Source organism: Prionailurus bengalensis, chromosome F2 (genome assembly GCF_016509475.1).
Source record: "Prionailurus bengalensis isolate Pbe53 chromosome F2, Fcat_Pben_1.1_paternal_pri, whole genome shotgun sequence".
Classification (NCBI taxonomy): domain Eukaryota; kingdom Metazoa; phylum Chordata; class Mammalia; order Carnivora; family Felidae; genus Prionailurus; species Prionailurus bengalensis.
This window is the reverse complement of record NC_057353.1, coordinates 44011-55134: the sequence shown is the minus strand read 5'-3', so window position 1 is coordinate 55134 and position 11124 is coordinate 44011. Positions and strand designations below refer to the sequence as shown.

The 11124-nt window shown below is 44.4% G+C and overlaps 1 protein-coding gene and 1 long non-coding RNA gene across 2 annotated transcripts in view; one reads left to right on the top strand and one right to left on the bottom strand.

The window, feature by feature from the left end:
* Positions 1–725: 725 nt before the first annotated feature.
* LOC122495375 overlaps positions 726–11124 on the bottom strand; it is a 52481-nt gene continuing 42082 nt past the window's right edge. Inside the window, exon 9 of the long non-coding RNA XR_006300421.1 lies at positions 726–923. This is a non-coding gene — a long non-coding RNA (uncharacterized LOC122495375). The remainder of the gene's footprint in view (positions 924–11124) is intronic.
* Positions 4000–11124, top strand: part of LOC122495374 — a 36786-nt gene continuing 29661 nt past the window's right edge. The window contains exons 1-5 of the mRNA XM_043601026.1: positions 4000–4312; positions 9257–9318; positions 9785–9809; positions 10456–10517; positions 10991–11015. Coding sequence (XP_043456961.1) covers positions 4285–4312; positions 9257–9318; positions 9785–9809; positions 10456–10517; positions 10991–11015 — 202 coding nt within the window. The 5' untranslated portion in view covers positions 4000–4284. The remainder of the gene's footprint in view (positions 4313–9256; positions 9319–9784; positions 9810–10455; positions 10518–10990; positions 11016–11124) is intronic.

The following is an 11124-nucleotide window of genomic DNA, read 5'->3' as shown; positions in this document are numbered from 1 at the left end:
TATCTTGATTTCTTAAAGAACCACCTTAGTTTTTTCACCCTCCATTTTGCCAGCCTCTTCCATTAGGTTTATTTTGGTGTGTGATTGTGTTTTCTCATTTCAGGTGTAAATAAATCCATACATACATAAGTTCATGCAAGAATGTGTGTAGATCCAGTATATGTACAGACTGTATATCCAAATTGCATTTAGTCGTCTACCGCTTTTTGACTGTTTATCCCCAGTTTTCCAACTTAAATACCACCTTCTCTCCCACTGCCCTCCACTCCTTTTTTCTTTATTATTTTTTTTTTGGCCCAGAAAGAACACTGGCAGATTCCTGCATGTCATCAGGAAGGTAATGATAATCAGATCAACTCTGTGGCAGTTGGGGTTTTTTATAAGAGTTATAAGTCAGGGGCGCCTGGGTGGCTCAGTCAGTTGAGCGTCCGGCCACCAGCTCTTAGATGAACACTGGCAAGCCCATCCTCTGCCCAGTTGAATTGCCCATAATAACTGGGAGCCCGTTGCTTTGCCTGAGCCCACCTATGCAGTAAATGTTCAAGAGTTATGGGGGCGCCTGGGTGGCTCAGTCAGTTGAGCGTCCAACTTCAGCCAGGTCACGATCTCGCGGTCCGGGAGTTCGAGCCCCGCGTCGGGCTCCGGGCTGACGGCTCGGAGCCTGGAGCCTGTTTCCGATTCTGTGTCTCCCTCTCTCTCTGCCCCTCCCCCGTTCATGCTCTGTCTCTCTCTGTCCCAAAAATAAATAAACGTTGAAACAAAAAAAGAAAGAATAAAGCAAAGGAAACTTGCCTGAATTGTGGCACGACATCAAGAAGGGGAAATATTAAGATTAAGAATTATTTCTAATTTCCTACCTCAGAAGTCAAGTGCTTCTCAATTCTCGTGCTTCTTATACATTTTCACACATTTCCAAACTTGAGCTGAACAAAGGAAAGCAAACATGAAACTCATACAATGCCAATATTGAGAAGCGGTGGTTGTTTTTGACTTTGAGAGACATTGTTCTAAATGGACTATAAATTCTCTGAGTTCACACCTTTGTCAGCCACCAACAGATTTAAACCTCATACACTTTACTAGGATTACCAAGGGGTGGAAATGCTGTGAGATGGCTAATCAATAATAGTTTTGATGTGAATGTTGGTTTAGATAGAAGATGCAGGATAGGATTTATTGTAACATTATGGTCTCATTTCTGTTACATTCAGTAGCAGGAGTTTCAAAACAGAAACGTTGTTGTCCAATTTCCTGTGATTTTGCACACACTCCAGTTTGCTTCACAAATCCTTGAAAATACATATTTGCAATCACAGAGAGAAATATCTGGGGAGAAATGATGGTGTCCACGGAGTGAGCTTTTAGAGTACACTTCTCGAAACAATGATTGCTACATTTCATTCAAACATTTTCGATTTTAACAGGGCCCCTGGGTAGCTCAGTCAGTTAAGCATCCGACTTTGGCTCAGGTCATGATTTGTTGTTTTACACGTTCAAGCCCCACATCAGCTCTGTGCTGACAGCTCAGAGCCTGGAGCCTGCTTAGGATTCTGTGTTCTCCCTCTCTCTCTGCCCCTCCCCCACTCACACTCTGTCTGTCTGTCTGTCTGCCTCTCAAAAACAAGTAAACATTAAAAAAATTTTATGTTTGGGGCGCCTGGGTGGCTCAGTCAGTTGAGCATCCGACTTCGGCCCAGCTCACGATCCCGCGCCTCGTGAGTTTGAGCCGTGTGTTGGGCTCTGTGCTGACTGGCTCAGAGCCTGGAGCCTGCTTTGGATTTTGTGTCTCCCTCTCTCTCTCTGCCCCTCCCCTACTCTGTCTCTCTGTCTCCCAAAAATAAATAAACCTTAAAATTTTTTTTTAATTTTCCTTTTAAGTAATCTCTGCACCCATTTGGGGCTCATCCTCACGACTCCCAGATCAAGAGTCACACACTCCATGGATCGAGCCAGCCAGGCGAGCCCTCATTACTTTTTACAAAATCTAACTCTGAGAATATATTTATTGCATTCACACCAGTGGGGGCTGTGCCTAATTCCTTATAGATAGATAGATAGCGACCCTTTAACATTGGGTTCAAAGAGATTGGGAGGAATCCTCCTTTTTCTTAGAGAGACTTAATAGACATGGCTTAAGACAGGGTTTCTTAAACTGGGCTCTGTTGACATTTTGCGCAAGGTAAGTCTTGTGAGGAGCTGCAGGATGCCTTACAAAGTGTTTAGCTGCATCCCTGGCCTCAGCCTGCCAAATGCCAGCCGTGCCTTCCCCACTGTTGACACCTTAAATGTATCCAGAATTTGCCAGAGGTCCCCTGGGGGCCCAATTTCTCCCTGATCGGGGACCACCAGAAGCCAATATCATGTGTCCCAGAGAACTGGGAAGGTACTCTCTCCAGGTACAATAATCTAGTATGTACCTGAATTAAGTAACAGTAATATTGGACTAATGGGGCATTGAGAGGGAAACTCCAATGTAAGTCTGGAGGCCAGGATTCAAGGGGAAGTGAGGGGAGCGCTGAATTCTTTTAGTTAGTTTAAATGATTCCTATACGGTCATTAAATTAATTGGTTTCTCACATTTTAAAGGAGGTGGCCAAGGAGATAGCAAGATGGAGAATTTAGATGATTAAACCATTACTGAGTGCCTACCATCCAATCCATGCTTGGCAACACGGATGTGGTTTTGTCACACACTGACTCTGGGTCTGGAGATTCCAGGCAGAGATGTGATTCTCAGGACTCAGTCTGACAAAGTGGATTATTTCATTATGTTCCTAAAGTAGAGCCTAGGAGATCCTGAACGTACCGTCCACTCTATTGCTGTGCTGTGAATGATCTCTATCTCCACTCTCCTCTATGGTAGCAACCAGCTCTGAGCGGCTCTCGAGCCCTTGAAATGTGGTCGCGTTTCATGTGTCACAGTGGAAATCTTAACATTTTGGATGTATCGGATCAAAAATATATTACTCACATTAGCTTCACGGTTTTTGATTTTCCTTTTTCCAGTGTGTTTACTGGCAAAGCCAAAACTATGTATGTGCTTTGCATAATTTTTATCAGAGAACAGTGACCTAGAAGGTGGAGAATTGTGCCCTGTTGGAATCCTGAAAGTCACCCTTGTCCTGGGTTCATGTCTAGGCCAGGTAGTACATGCAGACAGAACGGGGGATCCTGCTAAGTCTGGGTCCTCCTTGCATCTCAGCTCAAAGCCCTGGACATTTTTTTCTTTTTTTGCGATGTAAATACATATCTTTATTACTTAATTTTATACATTTATAACATTTATATTAATTTAATACCTTCCCTATTGTTTTTCTGAGTAAAACATACATACAATGGCAGAGTCGAAAATCTTAAGATTTAGGACATATAAAATTAATAGAAGTCTGATTCTATCATTCAAAAAGAACACGATAACATTTCTGTTCACCTTTCCCATATTGACACAAGAAAATTTTACCTTAGTTTTAGTTGAAATTTTTCTTTTTATTTTCTTAATGTAAATATTATTTTAATTACTATTTTTCATTTTATGACTTTTTCTATATGTACCATCCCGGATTCTGAACTTCTAGACTAATTTGGTAGAGAAAAAAACATGTGATTAATGTAGCTGATAGTTTTTTTATTAAAAACACAGGCATGTGTGTTTCAGGGAAGAGCTAAAGGTAAACTCCTTGTCCCACACCTTTGCTAAGAAAATAAATATGCCTTCTATGTAATTACTCTACATCAAATTGTGTTTATAGTTAATGGGTCTATAACCTGACTAAATTACTTTAAGATATAATGATTACTTCTAGTATTTCATCTGGGACAAATTTTGAACTTCATTCTAGAGGTGTCCTTGGACTGAGGTTGGTAGAAATGGGTATGGATTGTGTTTTAAATAAAAAATGGGACCTCTCTCTATTCTCAAAATATTCTCTTTTTCCCTCTTCACCCTGAAATTTTGACTAGTGATTATAATTGGTGTTGGAGGGGTCAGGTCATTTCCCTTCATGTAATTTATTTTCAAAACAGAGAATGACAACGTGTGAGACCAGGATTCAGCTTTTGAAACACAAGCACTTAATCTCCAATGGTGCCCCTGTCTCTGTAGAGATGCACCTGTCCACCCAGCAGAAGTTGGACGGTGTGCACCTGCATTCCCCATGAAAGCTCTGTTGCCATGGCGATGAAATGATGTAAGATGCCCGTTTTTTCCAACTGCCAGTCTCTGAGCTGAGCAGTTCAACTCTGATAACGAGTGAGTTCTCAGATCTGTACCTAGTGTCTTCGAAGATGGGCAATCTGATTTGTTGCTGCGGTGGTATGTTCATAAAGATCTTCTTAACACTGTCTGCTACTAACTGGACAGTTAGCTGTTGCTCAAAATATTTTTTCATGGTTTAAAATCTCCTCTCTCTATCTGGTCGTACGGAGTTATGGATATGTTTTGTAGTTTTGTTTTATCTCTTGATTTTCGGTTATTCTATCAAGATAGCTCCCTTGATATTTTTTCTCCATTGAGAAAAATGGACTATATCCTGCACCCCTTTCTTGTCACCACTAGGTATTCCTAGGAGAAAACATACGGCAATGTCTATTGTAATGTAGGATCTTTTAAAACTCCAAAAGTATGTATTCAAATTACTCATTACAGAAATGTAGAGTGGATCCAGAATGGTTGATATGGAAGGTATCCATCATTGTTTTTAACATGCTTTCCCTATACTCTTTATACCAAAAAGGGGTATTGGGTTCAGTATTTGGGGAGATGTGTTCCTTCATTCACATAAAGAGTTGTCCAAAGAGACCCGAACAATATGAGAGTTTCAACCATTTGTGGCCCCCAAACACACATTTACTTTTATCCTTTGGGTGTTATCCAGAATTACACTGTGTACATTGGATCACTCTGGAGAACAATCATGAATATTTCTGGTCAAGGGTCACAGAGAGTGGGATCCAGGGGTCACCAACAGCTTTTTTTTTCTTTTTTCTTTTCTTTTGTGTTCCTTTTTCTTTTATGCCTCTGATTCTGTCAAAACTAAATTATGTTGAGGTAAAATGATAGTTTTTAGGCAAAGCAAAGCAGCTGTGTGTCATAGAACAATGGTCTGGGAACTCAGAGTCCCAGGTTTGAATCCACCTCTGGAACTTGCAAAATTGTAAGGTCTCGTTTAATATCTATACCCTCTAATGAATCTTTCTGACCACTTGTCATACACCGCACACTTTCCATGCAATAATTCATTCAATGCCATCACAAACATATGTGATGGTTTGTTACTCTTCCTACTTCTCAGGAGGAGAAACTGAGGCACAGAGATTCTTGTGTCCAGGGGCATGAACTCCTAAGAGTCAGGATGTGAACCCAGGCCTGTAGTCCCAATGCTCATGCTTTAACTACTGAGCTGCACTTCTACTTAGCCATGGGATCACTGGCTGTGCAAAGCAATTCCAGCATGTGTGTGTATGTCAGGAATCACCTGGACCAAGGAAAATCCCACATGCTATCTACTATTATGAGGTAGTCTCTGTGGTCCCATAGCCCAGGGAAACTCTCAAGCCAGATTATTATAGAACTTGCCGTAGTCACTAATATGAAAAGGATCTAGAAATCTTACATGGTTCTGGTCAGTTCAAAGATTCTGAAAGTTTGGAGGCACAAGTTAGGAAAACCTGGTCAAATTCTGCCAGTGCTGAGCTACTCCTCAGCACTTGGCCTGAGTCCAGTAAGGACTGAGGAGATCCTTTAGAGGTGTTGGATGGCATTGTCAATACGAGTGAGCCCTAGTAATGCTGAAGTTCTGTGAGCCTACCCGTGAGACAACGAAAATGAAGCCTCAAAGTACCAATTCACGATGAACCTTGTGCCATCACCCTCATCGCTGCTCCCTTGTACAGCTGAGTTAGAGAGCTGGTCAGCGCCTGCTCAGTCAGTTTCATGGTGTGGTCATTCTTCAGGACACGGCACAAATCTGATTAAGAATCGGGAACATGACGGGCTGGTGCCTTACTCAGCTGCTGGAGCATGCATCTCTTGCTCCCTGGGTGACGAGTTCAGGCCCCGTTGCATGTGGTGTGTGAAGACTCATTCAGGAAAAAAGATCCAGGGACATAATGTAGTATATTCGGTAACATTATCAGCATGAGCCCTAAAAACAGCTTGATTCCCAAGAACTACACGCTTTAGGGGCCGTGACCAATAAGAACTCAAACATTTGATTACTAGCCCGGTGTCCATCCTCCTTGTCTTGACACTCTCACCCATGCTCCAGTGGGGCCTTTGCTCCTTAATGAACTATCCCATTGCTTGCTAGTAAATGAAAGCCAATAGCTGACATGCTTAATGAATACATATCCGGGTAGCATCGCAAGGCAAGACTAGAAGAAAAATAGCACATAATTAATAATACTGTTTGGTTTTCAGTGGTGGGCTTTCCTTATGTACAATTTGTTAATCATTCATGAGCTTCATAACAAAGGATTTATGATTAAACAACACAGACTGCTGTGCCTAGATTTGAATCTAGTCTCTCAGTAAAGGGTTGGTTATAATCACCTGGGAGAGTCCTTAGGGAGAGTCATGGCGGTGGAGGGGGAGGAGCCTTCTCCAGGCCGTGGGTATGGAGGGGTCCATCTAAAAGGAGATGGGACATGGGCCCCTGCCACTGCAGGGTCTCAAGAAGGATGAGGAGTCCGTACAGATCAGATTTTGGGGAAGGAGGAGGAACTGGGAAGGGGCCCACTCAGAGCCAGTACAGCCCCTGCCCTCCACCAGCCAGGCCTTAGTCCTGGCTGCTCAGATGGCTCCACAGACCAATAGTCAGTGCCACGTTAAGTGTCCCAGCCTACACTCAATAAACCATCAAAGCACCAGCCCGATGGGCCAATTTGGCAGTTAATTCACAGTAGTTGCTCATGCTCAGCCAGGCTTAGTCAACTGAAGGAAAGCTAATTCTGGGCAGAGCCGTCACGTGACAGTTGGTTTGGAATGTCGTGGCTTCAGAGTCAGCTTGGGAGCTGAGCAGACCCCTGGCCACTGAAAGTGGCCAAGTGGCCGTTGGGGAAGGCTCCTTGTGAGAGCCCTGGTAGTGTGGAGGCCGGGTGAGGATGGCCACTGTTGGGCTTCCCCTGCTCCTTCAGAAGGGCTTCACTTGGTGGTAACTGCATTGTGCCTTGGGTCAGGGGTTGAAACCTAGAGTTGGGAGGCTGAGTTAGGATTTGCACTTTTCTCCTAGCTTAGGCACCTCCTCCAGGGCATCAACTGTCTTCCACAGAGACCTTGGGGAGGAAGATTTGATAAAGAGACTGGGGGAGCACCTGGCTCAGGGGTTCAAGGCATGATCTCAGGTGCCCTGGGAAGGTCCCAGATTTTCAGGGATCTCTGTCCCCGGGCAACATCTACATTCCTATCCTGGACCTCCCACTCTTCAGAATAGTGAATCTTGGTGAGTCACTTAATCTCTCACAGAAAATATGGGTCACAGGCCCTGCCCTCTCTGCCCCACGGGGTTGATATGGGGATCCCAGGAGGTGGTAACAGGACTTCCCCATGAGCTGTAAAGCGTCCTAGCCATGGACAGGATGAAAAGGAAGCTTCCATCCTCCTTTGTCCTGTAGCCATCCAAGTCCCCACTCTAGATTCAACCACTACCAAGTGTTTAGGTTAATGTTCCAGACATTTAGTGACTGAACACTTAAACACACTGCTTCTGAACCATCGGTCATTTTTTTTCCGAAGACTTTTCCTGCATTTAGTCACTTTCAACTTCATACCATAGCACTAGTAAGCAGCCCCTAAGAAAGTTTTCATTGTGCAGTACAGGGAACTTAGGCACAGCCCAACAGGCACCAACCCCATGCTCTCAATGACTGGATTGTTCTGATTTCTATACTGTCTCACCCAGATAAAGGTATTTGCCCAAACAGTGTCTGTTGGGGCTTTTCTTCTTTTTCTTTCGTGGTAAGGGGACTCAACCTACAAACTCACTCTTACTGATTTTCAAGCAGTTCATCACAGGCCCTATGTGGCAAGGTAGGTTTCCAGAACTGACTTCTTTTGTATAAATGAAACTTGGTGCCCCGAACACCAACATTTCCTCCCTTTCCCCTCCCTCCAGCCCCTATTCTATTCTCTGTTCCTATGCATTTGACTATTTTAGGTTCCACATGTAAGTGTCATCCTGCAGTGTTTGTCTTTCTGTGTCTGGCTTATTTCGCTTAACACCAAGTCCCCCAGGGCCATCCATGGTGTCACAACTGACAGGATTTCCTTCCTTTTGAAGGCTGAATAGTCACCCATTGTATGGACACACCACATTGTCTTTGTGCATTTGTTCATCAATGGACCTTCAGTTGTTTCGCTATATTAGCTTTTGTGAATGCAGAACACGGGAGTGTAGGTATCATTCAGAAGACCAGATTTCAATACTTTTGGATGTGTTAGCCCAAAGTGGGATTGCTAGATCAAATGGTACTTCTTTTTTAAATGTCTTGAAGCACTTCCATATTGTTTTTTCATATTGACTGCGTCAGTTTACATACTCTGTTGGGCAACTTTCAAAAGGTCATTGATTGATTGATTGATTGATTGATTGAATGATTGATTGAGGGAGCGGGGTGGAATCCCAGGCAGGGATTTGATCCCAGACACCTTGAGATCATGACCTGGGTCGAAATCAAGAGAGGGACACTTAACCAACTGATGAAATAATCAATATGGTCAGGAAGATCGGGCATTCCTGCTGGAATCAGTGTGGAAGCTACCCTTAACCCAGGTTCCCTGCAGGACAGAGGCTTGATGGTGTGGAGAAAAGACAGATTTCTGAGGGGGAAACCTGTGTCTATGTTTACAGTGAGAGAAGACAATGTATTCACAGTGCTGTTGTGTGTGTGTGTGTGTGTGTGTGTGTGTGTGTGTGTGTGTTTGAGACAGGCAAAAACTGAGGGACAGGGAAGCACACAAAGAGAATGAGACACACTCATAAGAGAGAGAGAGACAGGTGAGAGAGAGAGGAGAGATGTGTGTTGACCCAGGAGACACGTACCACTGACACTACACATTACCAATGTCTACACTCTCAAAAAACTACTCATACTGCACACGCCAAGAAATACACTTGAGCGTGGCTCCTCAGTACCATTCAGTCCATGCAGGTAACCAAAGCCTCTGTATGCTCTGGCCAATGTTCACATGAAGAAAAGTCCCTGAGTTATTCTTGAGCACCACCAACAATATACTGAGGTATATTCTGTGTCCTTCTAGGTGTCCGAAACGAGGAAACACTGCGCGCCAATCATGCAAGGAGGTATGAGGTTGCTGCTGAGGTGAGCTTGCCAGTATTTCCCTGAGAAACACAAGTGCTATGTTAGAGTCTTTCCAATCAGCTTCTGTGGTAAATATGACAATGTATATTTTCGATGATACTGTTACTATCCGTGATGGGGAGAGTGGAGAGTGGTTGCCTCTAGCCAACGGTCACCTTGGTCAGGGAGACATTGACCACTGGCAGTGCCAAACCTGGTAACAAACAGCGTCCTAGGATGATTTTCGGCAGCCGCACTTTTTCCTTCTGGGTGAACCATTTTGTAGTCTGCATCCTCAGTGTTCTTTAGAGACACATCCCCAGGAGAAACAACTTCTGACAGGCATCCTATTCATTGGCTTTTGTGGCCTTCGACTCAACCGCTGAGTCCCATCTTGTATCGTAAAGACGCAAAGGGAACTGAAGAGTGGTGCCAATAGTGTATGTCATGATCTCACCCTGATGGTGTTTTCTTTCCTGACATTCAGGTGGCCGAAGGAGCACAGGACACGGGTATGTATCCCGGAAACTGTCTCTTGCTGAGAAAAATGTTTAGATGGTGATGCAGGTGGGGCATTGTTGTTGACTTCAGTCTGGAGAGCTACCCTAATTCCAGAGGCCTGGGAGGACTGGTGCTTGTGAGTGGGGGGGAAGGACCTACGTCCCAGGTGACAAAACTATGGGATGCTTCTACAGTAGGAGAAAGATAATGAATTCCTCGAGTGTGGTGTGTTTTTGTGGACAAGAGTCCCGGGGTGGTTCTGTGTGTGTGTGTGTGTGTGTGTGTGTGTGTGTGTGTGTCAAGTGATGGTGACTGTGAATGTGTGTTGAGTGTGTTTTCTTGGGAGACACACAGACTAAGCCACACAAAATGAGACAGACACACTGCAAGAGAGACAGAGACAGAAAGATACATGTGGGTTTGCCCAGAGAACAGGTGTCACTGACACTGCACAATGATTAATGTCTACATTCTCACACACTCCTCCTACTGCACACCTCAAGGAATACTGCTGTGCACGGCTCAGCAGTAACATTTAGTCCATGCAGGTCACCGAAGCCTCAATATGCTCTGGCCCATGTTCATATCAAGGAACAGTCCCTGAGGTATACTTGAGCAGCACCAACATGGTACTGACAGGTGTTGTGGTCTTTCTAGGTGTCCCCGAGGAGGAAAGACGGCGGCCCCATCCTGTGCCCAGTCAGCAGGCTGTTGCTGAGGTGAGCTTCCTGTCTTTCCTTGAGGAACACAAGTGCTTCCGTAGAGTCTTTGCAATCAACATCTGTTGTAAATGTGACAATGTACCGTTGAGGTGATAATGTTATTTTCCCTGTGGGGAGAAACATGTTGTCAATTTCCATGGTTGTTTCTTGCCAACTGTCCCCTTGGTCAGGGGGACATTTTCCACTGGCAGTGCCAAACCTGCTAGTAAACAGCGTCCTAGGATCTTTTTCGGCAGCCGCACTTTTTCCTTCTGGGGGAACCATTTTGTAGTCTGCATCCTCGGTGTTCTTTAGAGACACATCTCCAGGCAAAACGACTTCTGACAGGCATATTATCTTTGCTTTTGTGGCCTTTGACTCAAACACTGTGTCCCATCCTGAATCCCAAAGTCACCAAGCGAACCGAAGAATGGTACACATACTGTACATCATGATCTCACCCTGATGGTGTTTTCTTTTCTAACATTCAGGTGGCCGTAGGAGCACGAGAAGAAGGTATGTGTCCTGGAAACTGTTTCTTGCTGAGGAAAATGTTTCGGGGGAGGTGTAGGTGGGGCATTCTTGCTGTCTTCCGTCTGGAGAGTACCCGGATATCAGGGTCCTG